Genomic DNA, 24,124 nt, shown 5'->3' with positions numbered 1-24,124 from the left:
GAAAGTCTTTCAGTAAAAACTGCAAACTCCGTCCCTGTCACCTGGACAGTGTTAACAGGTGGATCTCCCTGGGCCACCCTTAGCAGAGGCTCCGGCTGAGAAAGTGCCACAGGGGCCGAGCATTGCACACAATGAGGGTCAGTGGAACCTGCCGGCGGTATAGCCGTACATGCTGCACAGGCAGCATAGTAAGTCTGTGCCATGGCACCCTTGCTATTTGTGGACGACATGCTGTTGTCTCCTCTGAGCAATACAGGAGGGTATATAGCCACAAATCAACAGTGCACCCTACAGTGTAAAGTATAGACTATAATCATATAAACTATAAATACACTTCTGCACTAGTGGGGCCAGCACCACAGGTGCTGCTTACTGCCTGCGCAAAGCGGTTGTGTGGGCACCAGAATTCCTGCCTGGGTCTCCCTGAGCTTGTCTGTCCTCTCCAGCGTTAGCAGAGCTGAGAGGAATGGCTGCCAGCGTCCTGAGGAGAGGAGGGAGCCGTGGGCGTGACCCAGAAAAGTGAGGGAACTGGTGCCCCACTGTGCAGAGTGAGGGGGGTGGAGTATGCAAAGCATGCTCCAGCCCTCAGTGCTGCCGACCTGTACAGCGTCCCGCCCTTCCCCTGACTGGCAGGCCTGGGGGCGGGAAGAAAGACACAAACACACTCAGCGACGCTGAAGTGTATAGTGGCACAAATGCAGCCAGCGCTGCTGTCCCCGGTGCACTAGCACACCCAGCAATGCTGGAGTGTTGCTGTGCGCGGTCCCCACGGGGACACAGAGTACCTCCAAGTAGCAGGGCCATGTCCCTGAACGATACTCGGCTCCTATCCAGCAGGGTCCTCAGGAGCTGTGGATGGAGCACGGTCTCATGTGCCTGGAGACCGATGGGATCCCACTTCTCCCAGAGCCCTAATTGAGGGATGGGGAAGGAAAGCAGCATGTGGGCTCCAGCCTCCGTACCCGCAATGGATACCTCAACCTTAACAACACCGCCGACAAGAGTGGGGTGAGAAGGGAGCATGCTGGGGGCCCTGTCATGGGCCCTCTTTTCTTCCATCCGACATAGTCAGCAGCTGCTGCTGACTAAGCTGTGGAGCTATGCGTGGATGTCTGACCTCCTTCGCACAAAGCATAAAAACTGATGAGCCCGTAGCAGTACGGGGGGTGTATAGGCTGAAGGGGAGGGGCTTTACACTTTTAGTGTAATACTTTGTGTGGCCTCCGGAGGCATAGCTATACACCCAATTGTCTGGGTCTCCCAATTAGGAGCGACAAAGAAAATCATATGAGAATGCATGTGTGGATGTATGCCTCCTGAACACAAAGTGATAAACTGGCTGGGACTGGCTCACCAGGGAATGTATAAGCTCAGAGGGAGGAGCTACACTTTTAAGTGTAGTACTTTGTGTGTCCTCCGGAGGCAGAAGCTAAACACCCAAGGTCTGGGTCTCCCAAAGGAACGATAAAGAAAACGGTCATCAGAACCACGCTTTGGGAAGCGTTTGTCAGGACAGGCCCTGGGTTTGGTCACAGAGGTCTGAAAACTGGTTAAAGAACACACTCTTTACTCTCTTAGGCGAGGTAAACTGGTGCTTTTCTGCCAGAGAGGGTTGCTCCTCTGATACTGGCGGATTGAGATCCAGTACAGAATTAATGGAAGCAATCAAGTCACTAAGTTCTGAGTCACCCTCAGAAAGATCAATGGGGCACATGGAGTTAGCCTCCGAACCCCTGTAAAGGCATCCTCCTCATCCTGTGAGTCAGCTCTTGAATCAGAGCCGCGGGATGAAGAGGGAGAGGAAACCCTGCGCGCCTCTTAGGAGGACGGGGTCTTTGCCCTGATGATGAATCCTCTGTGAGCTCCCGTGGACGGAGGTCAGAGGATAGAGATCCTAAAGGACCCTTAGCAAGAGCATTAGAGGCACCCTGTGAGGAGGGCTGATGCATATTCATCAAAGTCCTGGACAGAAGTCCCATGGACTCAGCAAATGACTGGGAGATAGACCTAGAGAAGGACTCTACCCAGGCCGGGGGTTCAGCCACAGGTGCAGAAGCAGCCTGAGAGACCACTGGGGGTGAGACTCCAGGCTGTGGCACCGCCAAGTTAGAGCAGACATCACAATGTGGATAGGTGCTCGGTTCAGGCAGCAGGAGCTTACATGCAGCGTATGCAGTATAAAGCTTTGGAGCCTTGCTCCTCGTGTGAGACATGCTGCTGGAGTGGAAAACAGCTTCTACAAAGAGAATGAACCCCAAGGAGTATATACAGAGGTCCACAACCAGAGACCGGCTGTGGCTTACCAGACCGCTGGAAGCGGTGTTGTGTGCCCTCCAGATCCCGAAGCCCGGACCCTCAGTGCACAGCACCTCAGCAGGGATGCAGAGTGCAGGATGGCCCAGCGCAGAGTGAACCCTGTCCAAGAAAATGGCCGCCGAAGAGAGGGGGCGGGGCGGGGGCGTCCCTGTAGGAAAGCGGGATCTGGAGGGCCATAGAGACCTGCAGGGGAGGAGTCACGCACAAGCAGTGGGGAGTGTCCCTCCCCTGTGCAGGACGGCCGCCGGGAGGAGCCGTGCCTGTCCTTCTGCATGAGTGACATGCGAGGGCAGTGAACAGAAACTAGGCCTCCGGCAAAGCCGGGGCCTAAATTTGAGCGGCGAGGCCGACGCACAGGCACCATCGGCGCAGGCACCATCGGCGCGGTTCTCGGGCGAAAGCCAGAGGACCCGCCGGAAATGCCAAAACAAATACAGCAAACACACTCTCCCCATACGAAAAAAAGGACATGGACCCCCAACATATGAACGTCTCAGGTACTTATCTGCTGAGACGCAGGGCCAGGTCCCCGGGGATGAGTGCTCCGGTCCAGCAGAGTCCTCAAGGAGCTGTGGACGGAGACCGGTCTCCTGCCAGGCATGGAGACCGCGCTGGCTCCCACTTCAATCCAGAGCCTAGGAGGGATGGTGAAGGAGCACGGCATGTAAGGCTCCAGCCTTGGAAAATCAACCTTACAACACCGCCGACACAGTGGGGTGAGAAGGGATATGCCGGGAGTCCAGACGTGGACCCGCACTTATTCAATCTTTTTCCAAAAAAAAAAATAAAAAATCATATGAGAATGCATGTGTGGATGTATGCCTCCTGAACACAAAGCGATAAACTGGCTGTGACTGGCTCACCAGGGTGTGTATAAGCTCAGAGGGAGGAGCTACACTTTTAGGTGTAGTACTTTATGTGTGTCCTCCGGAGGCAGAAGCTAAACACCCAAGGTCTGGGTCTCCCAAAGGAACGATAAAGAAAAGTCCTCTTTCAGTTTAATAACTTTTTGTTTTAAAAAAGGGAGCCCCCCATTCGCCCAGGACTTAGGGACTGGAAATACCTATCCTGAAGGCCCAGAATCCCTCCTCACATCACGTTAAGGAAGACTGACCATAGCTCATCAGACATCACAGGCATTTTCCCTAGTCCTGTAGGGATTCTCTGGGGATGGATCCATCTTCCCTCTGGAGCCGACTCACTATGCTGAACGATCAGGCTGGGGAGGGGATGGCTAAGTGTTTAAGGTGGCCACTCCGAAACACTGTGTTAGAGGCAGACTAAAGGGTACGATGTGAATCAGACCACACTGTTTTCTCTGTTATTATCCGGTAACCGTGGAAGAATACAAAAAACTCCCATTGGTGAAAAAACACCAAGAAAAAGGAGTACTTGGAACCTGGGCTGACCGCAATCCCCTATCAGACCACACTAGAAGTAGCCGTTGAACGTTCATAAAAACCTAGACGCCACGTCACAGCCTGAGAAACTAGCTACGCCTCACAGAATATAATGAGGAAATCTACCTTGCCTCAGAGTAGTCCCCAAAGGAGTAGATAGCCCCCCACATACAAAGATTACGGTGATACAGGAAAACACAATACTCAGATAGGAAAAATAGATTTAGCAAAGGTGAGGCCCAACTAATTAGATACAAAGCAAAGGAAAGGAACTGATAGTGGTCAGTACAAAATCCCTGTAGAAAAATACCAAACTCCTGAGAGTAAAAATGGCCCTGGAGGTCATACGACCTCAGCCCCACTATAAACAGGTACTCCTGTAAATAATGGGAGAACAAAATACCAAAAAAAGAACACAATACAGAAGAGCAAATAATCAAATTAGACAGGGATAAAATCCCTTTTCCTGCAGGAAAGCTAGCACAGGGGGAACCCCCATGCTCACAACACAAGAGAAACAGAACTTCACCTGCAAGAAAACAGATACAAAGCAAAACAATGAAAAACAACAAACCAGGAAGAAAGGCAAAAACTGAAAACTTATCTGCAGAAGTCTTGCTCAGGGATACAGGGAAGGACAAAGCTCAAGGCCAGGAACAGACACTGAGAAAAATACAATTCTAACCGGCGCCCGCGGAGCACAAAGTGCTCTCCTATATAGACCAGACTTGTCTGCAATAGGACTTCCCCAATTCCCAATTAACGCCGACACCTGTCTGAGTCACAGGCTCAGATTCAGCTCCACTACCATTCCTGGCCACCAGATGGAACTTGAGAACAGCACCCACACAAGACGACATTCACAACATTTCTCTGTCTCTAAGATGGGAATGCAGGGTGAACAGTTACACCCGGTTGCCCGTAGTCACAAGCACTATCTGAAAGAAAAAAAACGGATTTTTGTGTACTCACCGTAAAATCGTTTTCTCTTAGCCATCATTGGGGGACACAGGACCATGGGTGTTATGCTGCCTATCCATAGGAGGACACTAAGTAGATGCAAAAAGCATTAGCTCCTCCTCTGCAGTATACACCCCCTGGCCGGGCCAGGCAAACTCCGTTTTAGTACACAAGCAGTAGGAGAAAAAAAAATAGTAAGAACTTATCTCAACGGAGGAACATGAGAAAAAAAAGTCATAACCAAATAAGGTACTGAGAGAACCAAGGCCCAACAGGGCAACAGGGTGGGTGCTGTGTCCCCCAATGATGGCTAAGAGAAAACGATTTTACGGTGAGTACACAAAAATACGTATTTCTCTGACGCCTTATTGGGGGACACAGGACCATGGGACGTCCTAAAGCAGTGGGTGGGAAAAATAAAAACAAGACAACACAACCCAAGGACGAGGAACCAGTCCCAGACAGTCTGGAGCGCCTACTGAGAGAGGTGCTCTACTGCCGTTTGCAGAATTTTCCTACCCAGATTTGCCTCAGCTGAAACCTGGGTATGGACTCTGTAATGCTTTGAAAAAGAATGTAGGCTAGACCAGGTCGCAGCCTTACACACCTGTTCCACTGAAGCCTATTGCCGAATGGCCCACGAAGCGCCAACTGCTCGCGTGGAAAGAGCCAGCAGCCCACTAGAAATGGGCTTGAGTTGCAAGTGGTAGACTTCATGGATCGCAGAGCGAATCCAGCGAGCCAGAGTTGCCTTTGAAGCTGCCTGTCCCTTCTTAGGCAGCTCAGGAATGACGAACAAAGAGTCCGTTTTCCTAAAGGGGGCTGTCCTGGATATGTAATATCTGAGAGCTCTGACAAGGTCTAACAAATGCAGAGACGAATGCAGAGACCTTTCCACCCTATGAACTGGGTGTGGACAAAAGGAAGGCAGAACAATGTCCTCGTTCAAATGAAACGGGGTAGGAACCTTTGGAAGAAAAACCGGAAGGGGGCGCAGAACCACCTTATCCTGGTGAAAGATCAGAAAAGGCTCGCGGCAAGAGAGTGCTGCCAGCTCCGAAACCCGTCTGATGGACGTAATTGCCACCAGGAATGTTACCTTCCAGGACAGAAGAGCAAGGGAGGATTCCTTGAGAGGTTCAAAGGGGGACCTCTGGAGACCGTCTAGAACGAGATTGAGGTCCCATGGGTCCAGCGGCCGTTTGTACGGGGGAACTAGATGGGAAACGCCCTGGAGGAAGGTCTTGACTTGCGGTTTTTGAGCCAGGCGGCATTGGTAGAAGATTGAGAGCGCTGAGATCTGCCCTTTAAGGGAACTGAGAGCCAACCCCGCTTGCAAGCCAGACTGTGAAAAGTCGAGAATTCTGGGGGTGGCCGTTAGTTTCCCTGCACCATGAAAGGAAGATTTTCCACGTACGGTGGTAAATGCGGGATGAAGCAGGCTTTCGGGCGCTGATCATGGTGGAAATAACCGCGGGAGAGAATCCCGCTCTTGTTAATACCCAGGTCTCAATGACCATGCAGTCAGCTTCAGGGCTCTGGAGTTCTGATGGGAAATGGGCCCTTGGGTCAGCAAGTCTGGAATGTCTGGAAGGCGCCACGGTACATCTGTGAGCATTTGTACTAATTCGGCGTACCAGGTGCGCCTGGGCCAGTCCGGTGCTATCAGTATCACCGGGACTCCCTCTGCCTTGATCTTCCTGATTACCCGCGGCAGCAGGGGTAGAGGTGGAAATATGTAAGGCAGGAAAAGTGGTGCCAGGAGCAGACTAGAGCATCCGCGCCGATGGACTGCGGGTCGCGTGACCTGGCTATGAACACGGGTACCTTTGCGTTCAACCTTGAGGCCATTAGATCCATGTCTGGGGTACCCCAGCGAGTGCAGATGTGTAGGAACACTTCTGGGTGGAGAGACCACTCTCCGGCGGCCAGGCCTTGGTGACTTAGAAAGTCTGCTGCCCAGTTCTCTACTCCCGGTATGTGTACCGCTGATATTACTGACCCCGTCGATTCGGCCCAGCTGAGGATCTTGTGGGTCTCGAGGTAAGCCGCTTTGCTGCGGGTACCCCCCTGCCGATTGATATAGGCTACAGCTGTCGCATTGTCCAATTGGACTCGAATCTGACGAGCCGCTAGCAGAGGGCAGAACACCCTGAGCGCGAGGAAGATCGCGCGGATTTCCAGGATGTTTATGGGTAGGGAAGCCCTGAGCGCGAGGAAGATCGCGCGGATTTCCAGGATGTTTATGGGTAGGGAAGACTCCTGGGGCGTCCAACGTCCTTGAGCAGTGTGGTGCCGGTACACTGCTCCCCAGCCTAGGAGGCTGGCGTCCGTGGTCAGGACCAGCCAGTTCACTGGGAGAAAAGATCTCCCCTTCGATAGGGATGAGGACCGAAGCCACCAGCGGAGTGCATACCTGACTGAAGGCGTCAGGTGAAGATGTTTGTCCAGGGAGAAGGGGCTATTGTCCCAGGCAGCTAGAAGGGCTAGCTGCAGTGGGCGGAGGTGCAGCTGAGCAAAGGGTACTGCCTCCATGGCCGCCACCATCCTGCCGAGCACTTTCATGCTGAATCGAATGGAGCGAGACAGAGGACGTAGAAGGCAGCGTACCGCTTGTCCAAGAGCGATCGCCTTGTCCTGAGGGAGATAGATCAAGCCCCGACAGGTGTCCAGGGACATGCCCAGGAAGGTGACGGATCGTGCTAGGACAGGGGATGATTTGTCTAGATTCAGTAGCCACCCTAAGCAGGATAGGGTGTCCACGGTGATCTGTACGCTGGTTGAGCAGTCGCGGAAGAAGGGGCCCTTGATGAGGAGGTCGTCCAAGTAAGGGAGAACGACTACTCCCCTGGCGTGAAGGATGCTCATGGTGGCCGCCATGACTTTGGTGAAGACCCTTGGTGCGGTGGCAAGGCCGAAGGGAAGGACTACGAATTGAAATTGGGAGTCCTGAACTGCGAAGCGGAGGAAATTTTGGTGATCTGGAGCGATGGGTATGTGCAGGTATGCGTCCTTTATGTCTATGGAGGCGAAGAATTCCCCTTCGACCATGGATGCAATAATGGACCTTAGGGACTCCATTCTGAATCTACGTACGTGCACATGTTTGTTTAGGTGTTTGAGGTCCATGATGGGTCGAACTGACCCATCCTTTTTGGGGACCACAAAGATGTTGGAATAAAAAAACCTTGAACTTCTCGTCGTCCGGGACAGGTATTATCACTCCTGCTGTTCGGAGCGAGTGGATTGCTGAGAAAAGAAGGGAATTTTGTTACTTACCGTAAATTCCTTTTCTTCTAGCTCTTATTGGGAGACCCAGACGATTGGGGTATAGCTACTGCCCTCTGGAGGCCACACAAAGCACTACATCAAAAGTGCAAGGCCCCTCCCCCTCTGGCTATACCCCCCCCGTGATATCACGGGTTCTCCAGTTTTAGTGCCAAAGCAAGAAGGAGGAAGCCAATAACTGGTTTAAACAAATTAACTCCGAATAACATCGGAGAACTGAAAAACCGTTCAACATGAACAACATGTGTACCCGCAAACAACAAAAAAACATCCCGAAGGACAACAGGGCGGGTGCTGGGTCTCCCAATAAGAGCTAGAAGAAAAGGAATTTACGGTAAGTAACAAAATTCCCTTCTTCTTCAGCGCTCTATTGGGAGACCCAGACGATTGGGACGTCCAAAAGCTGTCCCTGGGTGGGTAAAGAAATACCTCATGTTAGAGCTGCAAAACAGCCCTCCCCTACGGGGGTGTCACTGCCGCCTGCAGGACTCTTCTACCTAAGCTGGCATCCGCCGAAGCATAGGTATGCACCTGATAATGCTTGGTGAAAGTGTGCAGACTGGACCAGGTAGCTGCCTGGCACACCTGTTGAGCCGAAGCCTGGTGACGAAATGCCCAGGACGCACCCACGGCTCTGGTTGAGTGGGCTTTTAGCCCTGAAGGAACCGGAAGCCCCGCAGAACGGTAGGCCTCTAGAATTGGTTCTTTGATCCATCGAGCCAGGGTGGCTTTAGAAGCCTGCAACCCCTTGCGCGGACCAGCGACAAGGACAAAAAGTGCATCGGCACGGCGCATGGGCGCCGTGCGGGAAATGTAGATTCTGAGTGCTCTCACCAGATCTAGCAAACGTAAGTCCTGTTCATACCGGTGAACCGGATGAGGACAAAAAGAAGGCAAGGATATATCCTGATTAAGATGAAAAGAGGATACGACCTTAGGGAGAAACTCCGGAATAGGGCGCAGCACTACCTTGTCCTGGTGGAACACCAGGAAGGGAGCCTTGGATGACAGAGCTGCCAGCTCAGACACTCGCCGAAGCGATGTGATCGCAACAAGAAACGCCACTTTCTGTGACAGCCGAGAAAAGGAAACTTCCTTCAGAGGCTCGAAGGGCGGCTTCTGGAGAGCAACTAGTACCCTGTTCAGATCCCATGGATCTAACGGCCGCTTGTACGGGGGCACAATATGACAGACCCCCTGCAGGAACGTGCGCACCTTAGAAAGACGTGCTAGACGCTTCTGAAAAAACACGGATAGTGCCGAAACTTGCCCTTTAAGGGAGCTGAGCGACAAGCCCTTTTCTAACCCCGATTGCAGGAAGGAAAGAAACTTGGGCAATGCAAATGGCCAGGGAGACACTCCCTGAGCAGAGCACCAGGATAAGAAAATCTTCCACGTTCTGTGGTAGATCTTAGCCGAATTCGACTTTCTAGCTTGTCTCATTGTGGCAACGACTCCTTGAGATAATCCTGCAGATGCTAGGATCCAGGACTCAATGGCCACACAGTCAGGTTCAGGGCCGCAGAATTCTGATGGAAAAACGGCCCTTGGGACAGTAAGTCTGGTCGGTCTGGCAGTGACCACGGTCGACCGATCGTGAGATGCCACAGATCCGGATACCACGACCTCCTCGGCCAGTCTGGAGCGACGAGTATGATGCGGCTGCACTCGGATCTGATCTTGCGTAGCACTCTGGGCAAGAGCGCCAGAGGCGGAAACACGTATGGAAGCTGAAACTGCGACCAATCTTGAACCAAGGCGTCTGCCGCCAGAGCTCTTTGATCGCGCGACCTCGCCATGAATGCCGGGACCTTGTTGTTGTGCCGGGATGCCATTAGGTCGACGTCCGGCACTCCCCAGCGGCGACAGATTTCCTGAAACACGTCCGGGTGAAGGGACCATTCCCCTGCGTCCATGCCCTGGCGACTGAGGAAGTCTGCTTCCCAGTTTTCTACGCCTGGGATGTGAACCGCGGATATGGTGGATGCTGTGTCCTCCACCCACATTAGAATGCGCCGGACTTCTTGGAAGGCTTGCCGACTGCGCGTCCCTCCTTGGTGGTTGATGTATGCCACCGCTGTGGAGTTGTCCGATTGGATTCGGATCTGCTTCCCTTCCAGCCACTGTTGGAAGGCCAGTAGAGCAAGATACACTGCTCTGATCTCCAGAACATTGATCTGAAGGGTGGACTCCTGCGGAGTCCACGTCCCCTGAGCCCTGTGGTGGAGAAATACCGCTCCCCACCCTGACAGACTCGCATCTGTCGTGACTACTGCCCAGGATGGGGGCAGGAAGGATCTTCCCTGAGACAATGAGGTGGGAAGGAGCCACCATTGTAGGGAGTCCTTGGCCGTCTGGGAAAGCGAGACTTTCCTGTCCAGTGACGTTGACTTCCCGTCCCATTGGCGGAGAATGTCCCATTGAAGTGGGCGCAGATGAAATTGCGCAAAGGGAACTGCTTCCATGGCTGCCACCATCTTCCCTAGGAAATGCATGAGGCGCCGCAAGGGATGCAACTGGCCCTGCAGAAGAGATTGCACCCGTCTGTAGTGACCGCTGCTTGTTCAGCGGAAGCTTCACTATCGCTGCTAGAGTATGAAACTCCATGCCAAGATACGTTAGTGATTGAGTCGGTGATAGGATCGACTTTGGAAAGTTGATGATCCATCCGAAAGACTGTAGGGTCTCCAGCGTAGCATTCAGGCTGTGCTGACATGCCTCTTGAGAGGGAGCTTTGACCAATAAATCGTCTAGGTAAGGGATCACCGAGTGTCCCTGAGAGTGCAAGACTGCTACCACCGCCGCCATGACCTTGGTGAAGACCCGTGGGGCTGTCGCCAGACCAAATGGCAGAGCTACGAACTGAAAATGGTCGTCTCCTATCACAAAACGTAGAAAACGTTGATGTTCTGTAGCAATTGGCACGTGGAGATAAGCATCTTTGATGTCTATTGAGGCAAGGAAGTCTCCTCTGGACATTGAGGCAATGACAGAACGCAGGGTTTCCATCCGGAACTTCCTGGCGTGCACATGTTTGTTGAGCCGTTTTAGGTCCAGAACAGGACGGAACGAGCCGTCCTTTTTTGGAACCACAAAGAGATTGGAGTAAAACCCTTGCCCTTGTTCCTGAGGAGGGACTGGGATCACCACTCCTTCCGCTCTTAGGGAGTCCACCGCCTGCAGCAGAGCATCTGCTCGGTCTGGATGTGGGGAGGTTCTGAAGAACCGAGCTGGAGGACGAGAATTGAACTCGATTCTGTACCTGCGAGACAAAATGTCCGTCACCCACCGGTCTTTGACCTGTGACATCCAAATGCCGGAAAAGCGGGAGAGCCTGCCCCCGACCGGCGATGCGGAGGGAGGGGGCTGGAAGTCATGAGGTAGCCGCTTTGGAAGCGGTACCTCCATTTGCTTTCTTGGGGCGCGTGTGAGCCCGCCACGAATCTGAGTTTCTTTGCGTCCTCTGAGTCCCTTTGGACGAGGTAAATGGTGTCTTGCCCGAACCTCGAAAGGACTGAAACCTCTGCTGCCACTTTTTCTGCTGAGGTTTGGTTGTTCTGGGTTGTGGTAAAGAGGAGTCTTTACCCTTGGACTGCTTAATGATATCAGCCAATGGCTCGCCAAACAGTCTATCTCTAGATAAAGGCAAACTGGTTAAACATTTTTTGGAACCAGCATCTGCTTTCCAGTCCTTTAACCACAAGGCTCTGCGCAAAACTACCGAATTGGCGGACGCCATTGAGGTGCGACTGGTAGATTCTAGGACCGCATTGATAGCGTAAGACGCAAACGCCGACATCTGCGTGGTAAGATGCGCCACTTGCGGCACTGCTGGATGTATGATAGCATCCACTTTTGCTAAGCCAGCTGAAATAGCCTGGAGTGCCCATACGGCTGCGAATGCCGGAGCAAACGACGCGCCGATAGCTTCATAGACAGATTTTAACCAAAGGTCCATCTGTCTGTCATTGGCATCTTTAAGTGAAGCGCCATCCTCCACTGCAACTATGGACCTAGCTGCGAGTTTGGAAATCGGGGGGTCTACCTTTGGACACTGTGTCCAGCGCTTGACCACCTCAGGGGGGAAAGGGAAACGCGTATCTTTAGATCGTTTAGAGAAACGCCTTTCTGGGTGAGCGTCGTGCTTCTGGATTGATTCTCTGAAGTCAGAGTGATCCAAGAAAGCACTCAATTTACGCTTGGGATAAAGGAAACGAAACTTCTCCTGCTCTGCCGCTGCCTCTTCTGCTGAAGGGGCTGGGGGAGAAATATCCAACAGCCTATTGATGGCTGAGATAAGGTCGTTTATCATGGCATCCCCATCAGGGGTATCCAGGTTGAGAGGGGTTCCAGGAATGGATTCCTGATCACTCTCATCAGACACATCACAGGGAGACTGATTGCGCTGAGACCCTGAGCAGTGTGATGACGTCGAGGGTCTTTCCCAGCGAGCTCGCTTAGGGTGGCTGGGGCTATCATCTGAGTCATAATCCTCGGCCTGTGAAGCCGGAGACCCCCCTGTGGGCTGGATTAATTCCAAGTGAGGGGGACCTGAGGACAGAGGCCTCGCCGTGCCCAAAGACTGAGCCCCATGCATAGATTGCAAGGTTTCAAGGATTTTTGCCATAGACAGAGACATATTATCAGCAAAAACTGCAAAGTCTGTCCCTGTCACCGGGGCAGAACTTACAAGCGTCTCAGCCTGGGTCACTACCTCTCCTGACTCCGGCTGGCGAAGCAGCACCGGGTCGGAGCATTGCACACAATGGGAGCCTGCTGGTAGATCAGCCCCACATGCAGCACACGCAGTACACACAGCCCTGGCCTTGGCAGCCTTGCGTTTTGAGGATGGCATGTTGCTGCTTCCACAGAGTGATCTGGGAGAGCAGCCAGAAGCGACCTCACAGTGCAAGAAAAACAATATCTATATATCTGTACACAGTACACCGATACACCGTGAGGCACTAGAGGGACCAGCACAGAAAAATCGCTTACCGCCCGCTTAAAAAGCGGGTGTGTGGTCGCCAGATAGCCCCTAGTCCAGGTCTCCCAGAGCCTTGCGTCCTTCCTCCAGCCAGACTGCATGTAATGGCTGCCGGCGTCCTGAGAGGAAGGGGGGCGGGCCCTGGGCGTTCCTGGCTAAGAGCGGGAAGCCTGCTTCCCTCTGTGCCTAGTGTGAGGGCTGGAGCATGTAAATCAGGCTCCAGCCCTCGTCGCTGCTAGCGAACAGCGTCTCTCCCCTACCCTGAATGACAGGGTGGGGGCGGGAACGAATCGGAGCTGCCGGCGTCCTAGGCCCAAAAAGCCGGGGACTCAATTTATAACCGCCGCCGCCGTAAAAGCGCGGACGGCGGATCCCCGGCGCACCACAAGTCACAGCAGCGCCGCCCGGTCCAGAGGGGGTCGGCGCTGCGTTCCCATACACAAAAAATCCCCCAGTAATCTGTAGGGACACTAACTCCAACGTTGCGGTCCCCGGCGCACTACAACACCCAGCCAGCCCGGAGTGTGTCTGTGCCTGCCGGGGACACAGAGTACCTGTATGATGCAGGGCCTGTCCCTGATCGTACTCCTGCTCCGTCTCCATCAGGTTCTAATGGGTCTGTGGATGGAGCCCGGCGTCAGAGCTGAGAGGCCGGCAGGATCCCACTTCCACAGAGCCCTACAAGGGGATGTGGAAGGAAAACAGCATGTGGGGCTCCAGCCCTGTACCAGCAATAGGTACCTCAACCTTACAACACCATCCAGGGGTGAGAAGGGAGCATGCTGGGGACACTATATGTGTCCTCTTTTCTTCCATCCGAAATAGTCAGCAGCTACTGCTGACTAAAATCTGTGGAGCTATGCATGGAATGTCTGACCTCCTTCGCACACAAAGCTAAAACTGGAGAACCCGTGATATCACGGGGGGGGTATAGCCAGAGGGGGAGGGGCCTTGCACTTTTGATGTAGTGCTTTGTGTGGCCTCCAGAGGGCAGTAGCTATACCCCAATCGTCTGGGTCTCCCAATAGAGCGCTGAAGAAAAGCCATGCGTCGTTTGAGTCTTTGGGGGATTTGAGAGAAAGAATTTCGGACCCGACCCCCGAGTCGGTTCTATGTGGTAACCGGAAGACACAAGGTCTCGCACCCATTTGTCGTCTGAGGCGGCAGCCCAGATGTGTTGAAAGAGCCGCAGTCGCCCTCCTACAATGAGTGTGTATTCCGGGGCGCTGAAGGAGTCACGAGGGGGGAAAACGTTGTGGACGAGTCTCCCTAGTCCTGGACTGTTTCGGTCTAGGCTGCCATGGCGAAGTGGGTTTCGGGGACAGATGAGGTCGGTCGGTCCCTGCTTAGTCCGCGGTTAGTGGCGGGGGCAGAGCGGGATGTCGACCAACCAAATGAGTTCCGAAAGGAGCGGAATGAGGACTGTGGACATCTAGTGAAGGTTGTCCTGGGCTTCAGCTGGGGAAGGGAGGTACTCTTTCCTCCCGTGGCATCAGAAATGAGCTTGTCCAGACGTTCGCCAAACAAAATCGGTCTGGAAAAAAGGGAAGGCCCGTGAGAGACTTCTTGGAGGCAGAGTCCGCTCGCCATTGTCGGAGCCAGAGAGCTCTACGGATGGGTATGGTATTTGAGGCGGCAAAAGCTGCGCACGTAGCAGCATCAATGGAGGCCTGCATGAGGTACTCCGCCGCAGCCGCAATTTGAGCTGTTACCTCTGTGTGAAGGTATGAGTGAACTGGGATTCCTCAAGCGAAGTGTTAAGGGATTCTGCCCAGACCGAGATCGCCTTTCCGACCCACACAGAGGCAAAGGAGGGCGAGAGGGAGGAACCCGCAGTCTCAAAAGCAGAGCGGGCGAGGTGCTCCACCTGTCTGTCTGTCGGGTCCTTGATGGAGGAACCATCGGGTAAAGAAATGAGCGTCTTTGTGGCAAGGCGGGAGACCGGGGGGGGGGGGGGGGGTCGACCGGGGGCGGATCGGCCCAGCCCTTAGGGGCAGGTGAGGCAAAGGGGTACCGGGACTCCATGAGTTTACAGTTACCGAAGCGCCTGTCAGGCTTCTCCCTTTGCTTTGTGAGGATATCCTGAAACTCTGGGTGATCAGCGAAAACCTTTTGGGGTTTCCTTGCCCTCTTAAAGGAGACCGCATGGTCAGTGGTAGTGGATGGGGGATCCTCCACATGCAGAGTTTGGTTGATTGCTGCTATAAGGGAGTCTATTGCAGTTTGATCATCTGGGGAGGGTGAAACCAAGGAATCATCCTGGTACAAACAGCATTCTCCCTCCTCCGGCTCTTCAGAAGCCGTGGAGCGTGTGGGAGAGCCTGCCCTGTGTGCTCCCGAGGGAGAGCAATGGGGGCCATGAGAGAGTGCTGGAGACACCCGGCCGTGTGCTCTTTTTCTGATCCCTGCAACCGGTGAGGCATGGGCCCGGATTACCTCAGAAGGACTCTCCATAGGGGTATCCTCAGGCTGCGTTCCGTCCAGGGGCCCAGAACGGTGTGGAGGACGACATTGCATAGCCAGCACCAGGTTCTGTGACAGTTTTTCCATGGATTGGGACAGAAACTGTGCCCACTCTGGTGGGCTGGGAGCCCCAGGCTCTGGGCTGACGGTTGCGACGGTGGTGGCGGGGGGGGGGGGGGGGTTTGGGGGGCTATAGGGGCACAGGACTCACAGAGAGAAGGGGTGTGTTTACATGGTAGCTCAGCGTGGCAGGCAGTGCAGGCTGAATAATAGACTATGTGAGCCTTAGCACTCCTAGTAACCTTAGAATTCTGCATATTCTTAATAGGAGTATGCCAGGAGGGGGAGCAATGATCTGCAGAGCTACAAGTGAAGCAGTGGGAAGCAAGGATTGTGTTTGCTTCGGTGTACCTCACCAGAATCAGCCGATGGCCCTGCATCCTCAGGAAGGAGTAACCCTGCTCTTGTGGAGATCTTCGCGCGCTTTCTTGGGTGAGCGGGGCTTAGCGCTAAAAGAGCGCCAAGAAGAAGTCAGTGTGGCCCCCTGCTGTCGGTAGTAAAAAAAAAATGGCGGGAAGAGAGCTTCTGTGACAGTTTTTTCTCCCCCTCCCTCCAGCCAGCACACAGCTAGTGGGAACAAAGACTGCAAGTTCATGATCCCTGGGAACCCACCCCCGCCATCGGTAGATTATATCTGCAGGATTCCCTGCAATCAGCAAGGGACTCCTCCTCCTCGAGCCAGCACACAGCTACGGTGGGAATAAAGACTGTAAATTCAGTAGTCCTGGGAGCCATTCCCTGCACCGTCTTTCTCCCTTTGCCTGGGAAACCAGTCAGTGGGGATCTCACCTTAACACTGCCTCAGTCCAGGCAGTGGAAATAGCAGAGTCAGCTTGCTGTGTCCGGCCACACAGATGCAATGTATCAACTCAGTGCCTGCAAAAAGGAGCTGAGGAATTGTGCCTCTGCCCTGGGCTCTGGAAAATCGGTGTCTGTGGGACCCGAAGTCCAGTAAAAGGCAGCCCAGGATCCAGCGTCGCAGGAGGGGCTACGTGGAGGCGACACTCCGCGTTCCCGCCCGTTGATGGTATTGGGAGATCAGTCCCTAGGGGAAACCGTCGCCCTCAAAAAATAACAAAACCTTGAAAGGATGTGCCTCCTACAGACACTAAGCTAAAACTGAGGTTGCCTGGCCCGGCCAGGGGGTGTATACTGCAGAGGAGGAGCTAATGTCTTTTGCATCTACTTAGGCTGCTTTCACACCTCCGGTTTTTGCTATGCGGCACAATCCGGCACTTTGCAGGAAAATCGCAACTGTTTTTTTTTTTTGCTGCCGGTTGCGATTTTCCTGCATAGACTTTAATTAGTGCCGCATGGCCTTGCGTTCCGTCCGGTTTTTGCCGCATGCGGCAGATTTAGCCGATGCGGCGGCTGGATGGAACGTTGCCTGGCACGTTTTTTCGTGCGGCAAAAAAAACCGCATCGCGCCGCATTCGGCCGATGCGGCGCATTTTTCAATGCATGCCTATAGCGGCCGGATGCGGCGCGATGCGGCAATAACCGCATCCGGCCGCCACATGCGGTTTTTGCCACTGCGCATGCTCAGTAGCATGCCGCAAGCGGCAAAAACCGGACTGGCCGCAAAGGAAAAACTTATGCAAAGGATGCGGTGTTTTCACCGCATCCGTTGCATAGCTTGCACAGCCGGATTGAGCCGCAGAGCTCAAGCCGGATGTGTGAAAGCAGCCTTAGTGTCCACCTATGGATAGGCAGCATAACACCCATGGTCCTGTGTCCCCCAATGAGGTGTCAGAGAAAGGGAAATCATTAATAACTCAACAAAATATAAACCGATGGTAGAAATGGAGGTGACAGCATCTCAGTGTCTGCCTCCTTGGACACCAAGCAAAAAACTTTCCAGCTTGCAGGTGTATACTACTGAGTAGGAGCTACCTTTCTTTTTTTGCATAGTGTCAGCCTCCTAGTGTCAGCAGCGTACACCCATGGTCTTTTGTGTCCCCCTATGAAGCTACAGAGAAATTTCTTGCAGTATGACCCATTCACTAGAAGGTTCAGCTGTCTCTCTGCTTTTCTCCCCCTCTCTTGTCCATCTAAACAGCCTTTTATACCAGCAGGTGCAATTTGGAGGTTCACTGCACTCATATTTACAGACCAATTTGATCAGTACTTATGTGTGAATGACAAGTGCAATAGACAAAGGGACTGATAAATAAAAACAAATTACTACATTTCTCTTCATGTGAGCTACTGATTTATAGAAAAAATATTAAAGTGCAGTTATTATTTAACTATAGTGCATCAATACATTCAGTTATTGAACAAAAGGTAAAAAAGGTAAGAAAAAAGTGTACATACCACACTTACCTTGAAGCTTCCCAGAAGCCCCTTGCACTCTTTTCCAGCTCAATACCAAACCGCATTTCTATGGAGAAAGAAAAACAAAAAAGGAGAATTTTGTTACTTACCGTAAATTCTTTTTCTTATAGTTCCGTATTGGGAGACCCAGACCATGGGTGTTTAGCTTCTGCCTCCGGAGGACACACAAAGTACTACACTTAAAAGTGTAGCTCCTCCCTCTGAGCTTATACACCCCCTGGTAGCCAGTCCTAGCCAGTTTAGTGCAAAAGCTGAAGAGAATAGCCACCAACAAGTAGAACCGAGTAAGAACCGGAACAACCGGAGACTCTGTCCACGACAACAGCCGGTGATAACACACGGAACAAGATAATTGCCAACAGGCAACAGGGAGGGTGCTGGGTCTCCCAATACGGAACTATAAGAAAAAGAATTTACGGTAAGTAACAAAATTCTCTTTCTTTATCGTTCCTTTGGGAGACCCAGACCATGGGACGTTCCAAAGCCGTCCCTGGGTGGGAATAAACAGAAAGAAGGGAATTTTGTTTACTTACCGTAAATTCCTTTTCTTCTAGCTCCAATTGGGAGACCCAGACAATTGGGTGTATAGCTATTGCCTCCGGAGGCCACACAAAGTATTACACTTAAAAGTGTAAGGCCCCTCCCCTTCTGGCTATACACCCCCCGTGGGATCACGGGCTCATCAGTTTTAGTGCAAAAGCAAGAAGGAGGAAAGCCAATAACTGGTTTAAAGACCAAATCAATCCGAAGAAACATCGGAGAACTGAAACCATTCAACATGAACAACATGTGTACCCGAAAAACCCAAAAAACCCTAATAAAAACAGGGCGGGTGCTGGGTCTCCCAATTGGAGCTAGAAGAAAAGGAATTTACGGTAAGTAAACAAAATTCCCTTCTTCTTTGTCGCTCCTAATTGGGAGACCCAGACAATTGGGACGTCCAAAAGCAGTCCCTGGGTGGGTAAAAGAATACCTCGTGATAGGGCCGTCAAACAACCCTTTCCTACAGGCGGGCAATCGCCGCCTGAAGGACTTGTCTACCTAGGCTGGCGTCTGCCGAAGCGTAGGTATGCACCTGATAATGCCTGGTAAAAATGTGTAAACTTGACCAGGTAGGTGCCTGGCACACCTGCTGAGCCGTAGCCTGGTGCCGTAATGCCCAGGACGCACCCACGGCTCTGGTAGAATGGGCCTTCAGCCCTGAGGGAACCGGGAGCCCAGCAGAACGGTAGGTTTCAAGAATTGGTTCCTTGATCCACCGAGTCAGGGTGGATTTGGAAGCTTGCGACCTTTTACGCTGACCAGCGACAAAGACCAAGAGTGCATCCGAGCGGCGCAGGGGCGCCGTGCGGGAAATGTAGATCCTGAGTGCTCTCACCAGATCCAATAGATGCATTTTTCAAATTGATGGACTGGATGAGGATACAAAGAAGGTAAGGTGATATCTTGATTGAGATGAAAGTGGGATACCACCTTAGGGAGAAATTCCGGAATTGGACGCCGAACTACCTTGTCCTGGTGAAAGACCAGGAAGGGAGATTTGCATGACAGCGCTGCTAGCTCGGACACTCTCCGAAGAGACGTGACCGATACTAGAAAGGCCACTTTCTGTGAAAGACGAGAAGGGAAACATCCCTCATAGGCTCGAAAGGCGGCTTCTGGAGAGCAATTAGAACCTTGTTCAGATCCCAGGGCTCCAACGGCCGCTTGTAAGGAGGGACGATATGACAAACCCCCTGCAGGAACGTGCGCACCTGAGGAAGCCGTGCTAGGCGTTTCTGAACAAATACAGATAGCGCTGAGACTTGTCCTTTAAGGGAGCTGAGCGACAAACCTTTTTCCAACCCAGATTGCAGGAAGGAAAGAAAATAGGCGATGGAAATGGCTAGGGAGAAACTCCCTGAGCAGAGCACCAAGAGAAGAATATCTTCCACGTCCTGTGGTAGACCTTGGCGGACGTTGGTTTCCTAGCCTGTCTCATGGTGGCAACCACTTTCTGAGATAATCCTGAAGACGCTAGGATCCAGGACTCAATGGCAACACCGTCAGGCTCAGGGCCGCAGAATTCAGATGGAAAAATGGCCCTTGAGACCGGAAGTCTGGTCGGGCTGGTAGTGCCCACGGTTGCATGAAGCCGGGACCTTGTTGTTGTGCCTTGACGCCATTAGGTCGACGTCCGGCATCCCTCAGCTGCGACAGATCTCCAGAGACCCGTCCGGGTGAAGAGACCATTCCTCTGCGTCCATACCCTGGCGACTGAGGAAGTCTGCTTCCCAGTTTTCCACGTCTGGGATGTGAACTGCGGATATGGTGGATGCCGTGTCTTCTACCCACGTAAGAATCCGCCGGACTTCCTGGAAGGCTTGCCGGCTGCGTGTTCTTCCTGGTGGTTGATGTATGCCACCGCTGTGGAGTTGTCCGACTGAATTCGGATCTGCTAGCTTTCCAGCCACTGCTGGAAGTCTTGTAGGGCAAGATACACTGCTCTGATTTCCAGAACATTGATCTGAAGGGTGGACTCTTGCTGAGTCCACGTACCTTGAGCCCTGTGGTGGAGAAAAACTGCTCCCCACCCTGATAGACTCGCGTCTGTCGTAACTACCACCCAGGATGGGGGTAGGAAGGACTTTCCTTTTGACCATGAGGTGGGAGAAGCCACCACTGTAGAGATTCCTTGGCCGCCTGAGAAATGGAGACGTCTCTGTCGAAGGACGTCGACTTCCCGTCCCATTGGCGGAGAATGTCCCATTGTAGTGGACGCAGATGAAACTGCGCGAAAGGGACTGCCTCCATGGTTGCTATCATCTTACATGGGAAGTGCATGAGGCGTCTCAATGTGTGCGACTGGCCTTAAAGGAGAGATTGCAGCCCTGACTGTAGTGAACGCTGTTTGTCTAGCGGAAGCTTCACTATCGCTGAGAGAGTATGAAACTCCATGCGTAGATATGTTAGCGATTGGGTCGGGGTCGGATCTGACTATGGAAAGTTGATGATCTACCCGAAACTCTGGAGCGTCTCCAGCACAACGTTCAGGGCGTGGTGGCATGCCTCTTGAGAGGGTGCCTTGACAAGTAGATCGCCCAAAAACGGGATCACAGAGTGACCTTGAGAGTGCAGGACTGCTACTACTGCTGCCATGACCTTGGCGAAGACCCGTGGGGCTGTTGCCAGCCGGAAGGTAGAGCTACGAACTGAAGGTGTTCGTCTCCTATAACGAAGCGTAGAAATGCTGGTGCTCTGGATCAATCGGCACGTGGGGATAAGCGTCCTTGATGTCTAATGATGCTAGGAAATCTCCTTGAGACATTGAGGCGATAACGGAGCGGAGGGATTCCATCCGGAACCGCCTGGTTATCACGTGCTTGTTGAGCAGGTTTAGGTCCAGAACGGGACAGAAAGACCCGTCCTTTTTTGGCACCACAAACAAATTGGAGTAAAAACCGTGACCTTGCTCCTGAAGAGGAACGGGGGTCACCACTCCTTCTGCCTTTAGCGTGCACACCGCTTGCGGAAGAGAATCGGCTCGGTCGGGAGGTGGCGAAGTTCTGAAGAATCGAGTTGGAGGACGAGACTGAACTCTATCCTGTACCCGTGAGACAGAATGTCTCTCACCCAACGGTCTTTGACCTGTGGCAGCCAAATGTCGCCAAAGCGGGAGAGCCTGCCACCGACCGAGGATGGGGAGAGAGGAGGCCGAAAGTCATGAGGAAGCCGCCTAATTGGTAGCGGGTCTTCCGGCTGTCTTTTTTGGGCGTGACTGAGCCCGCCAAGAATCTGAGCTCCTCTGATCCCTTTGAGTCCTTTTGGACGAGGAGAATTGGGACCTGCCCGAACCTCGAAAGGACCGAAACCCCGACTGTCCCTTCCACTGTTGGGGTTTGTGTTGTCTGGGCTGAGGTAAGGATGAATCCTTACACTTGGCCAGTTTAAAGATTTCATCCAAACGCTCACCAAACAGTCGGTTACCAGAAAAGGCAAATTGGTTAAGCACTTTTTTGGAAGCAGAATCTGCCTTCCATTCACTTAACGACCAAGCTCTGCGTAAAAACGCGGAGTTAGCGGACGCCACTACCGTACGGCTTGTAGAGTCCAGGACAGCATTAATCGCGTAAGACGCAAATGCAGACATCTGAGAGGTTAAGGATGCCACCTGTGGAACAGATGTACGTGTGACCGTGTCAATCTGTGTAAGACAAGCTGAAATAGCTTGGAGTGCCCCTACGGCTGCGAAGGCTGGAGCCAACGGCGTGTCGTAGCGTCATAGATGGATTCCGACCAGAGATCCATCCGTCTGTCAGTGGCATCTTTAAGTGCAGCTCCATCTTTCACTGCAACTATGGATCTAGCCGCAAGCCTGGAGATTGGAGGATGCCCCTTGGGACACTGGGTCCAGCCCTTGACCACGTCAGGGGACAGGGATAACGTGTATCCTAAGCCGTTTGGAGAAGCGCTTATCTGGATAAGCGTGGTGTTTCTGGACTGCCTCTCTAAAGTCAGAGTGGTCCAGAAAAGTACTTAATTTACGCTTGGGATACCTGAAATGGAATTTCTCCTGCTGTGAAGCTGACTCCTCCACTGGAGGAGCTGGGGGAGAAATATCCAACATTTTATTGATGGACGCTATAAGATCATTCACTATGGCGTCACTATCAGGTATATCGAGATTGAAAGCGGTCTGAGGATCAGAATTCTGAGCAGCTACCTCCGCCTCATCACACAGAGAGTCCTCCTGCTGGGATCCTCCAGTGTGATGAAGTCGAGGGCCGCTCATAGTGAGCTCGCTTAGGCTGTCTGGGACTGTCGTCCGTGTCAGAGCCGTCACTCTGGGATGCCCGTGGCACCCCCGGAGCTCGTAGTTGTTCCAACTGAGGGGGACCAGGGAGCAATGATTCAACAGTGCCCATGGCCTGAGAGACCTGTCTGGACTGCAAGGCTTCTAGTATCATAGCCATAGTCTCAGAAAATCTCCATCCCCCTGGACCATTATCAGAGACTCCGGCTGAGTTGAATACAATGGGGGTCTATGTAACTTGCCGGCCGTATAGCCGTACATGCTGTACAGGCTGCATAGAAAACATGTGCTTCTGCACCCCTGTTTTACACCGACAATATGCTGTAATCTCCTCCGAACAAATCCAGGAGGGTATATACAAAAGTGCGACCAAACAGTACAATGTATGGCGTATAAGCATATATATATATGTGCACTTCGGCACTAGTGGAGTCAGCACTACAGGTGCTGTATAACGCCTGCTCACAGCGGTTGTGTGACTATCCGAATCCCTGCCAGGGTCTTCCCAAACTTGTCTCTTTTCTTGCTACAGAAAAAAACTGACATGAATGGCTGCCAGCGTCCTGTGTAGAGGAGGAAGCCGTGGGCGTGCCTGAGAAAGTGCGGGAATCCGGTTTCACAGTGCACACAGTGAGAGAGGTGGAGTATGCAAAACATACCCCAGCTCTCAGCGCTGCCGTGCTGTGCAGCGTCACGCCCCTACCCTGACTGGCAGGCCTGTGGGCGGTAACGAAGTGAGACTAGGCCGCACAAGCCGGGGACTCGAGTGATAAGCGCGGCCGGCATATAAGCCCTGGTCGGCGCGGAAGTCCCCGGCGCACCACAAGTCCCAGCCGCGCCTGAATAAAAATGGCAGCGGCGGTTAGCGCGGTAGTCCCCCAATACTCTAACACACCCAGCTACGCTGTGGTGTGCGATGGCACTAGTGTGGGCAGCGCCGCTGGCGCACTAACAGACCCAGCAGTGCTGCCGTGTGTCTGTGCGCGGTCCCCACGGGGACACCGAGTACCTCAACGTAGCAGGGCCATGTCCCTGAAGATACTCCGCTCCATGTCCAGCAGATCCCAGGGGCTGTGGATGGAGCTCGGCCTCAGTGCCTGGAGACCGGTAAAATCCCACTTCACCCAGAGCCCCAAGGGGGATGGGGAAGGAAGCAGCATGTGGGCTCCAGCCTCCGTACCCGCAATGGGTACCTCAACCTTAACAAACACCGCCGACAAAAAGTGGGGTGAGAAGGGAGCATGCTGGGGGCCCTAGTATGGGCCCTCTTTTCTTCCATCCGACATAGTCAGCAGCTGCTGCTGACTAACTAGTGGAGCTATGCGTGCATGTCTGACCTCCTTCGCACAAAGCATGTAAACTGATGAGCCCGTGATCCCACGGGGGGTGTATAGCCAGAAGGGGAGGGGCCTTACACTTTTAAGTGTAATACTTTGTGTGGCCTCCGGAGGCAATAGCTATACACCCAATTGTCTGGGTCTCCCAATTAGGAGCGACAAAGAAAACTAAGAAGTAGGCGGAGCC

General features: G+C 52.9%; 1 protein-coding gene across 2 annotated transcripts in view; it reads right to left on the bottom strand.

Moving 5' to 3' along the window:
- The window catches only part of RBM25 (RNA binding motif protein 25), a 159,317-nt gene that overhangs the window by 110,841 nt on the left and 24,352 nt on the right, over positions 1-24,124 (bottom strand). Inside the window, exon 5 of one of the 2 annotated variants that reach the window (XM_075330236.1) lies at positions 17,788-17,854. In XM_075330236.1, the coding sequence (XP_075186351.1) occupies positions 17,788-17,854 (67 nt within the window). The remainder of the gene's footprint in view (positions 1-17,787; positions 17,855-24,124) is intronic. The other variant, XM_075330238.1, reaches the window with a different exon arrangement.

This window comes from Anomaloglossus baeobatrachus, chromosome 12 (assembly GCF_048569485.1).
Source record: "Anomaloglossus baeobatrachus isolate aAnoBae1 chromosome 12, aAnoBae1.hap1, whole genome shotgun sequence".
NCBI classification, from domain to species: Eukaryota; Metazoa; Chordata; class Amphibia; order Anura; family Aromobatidae; genus Anomaloglossus; species Anomaloglossus baeobatrachus.
The sequence above is the reverse complement of the archived record's forward strand: the minus strand, read 5'-3'. Positions and strand labels throughout refer to the sequence as shown.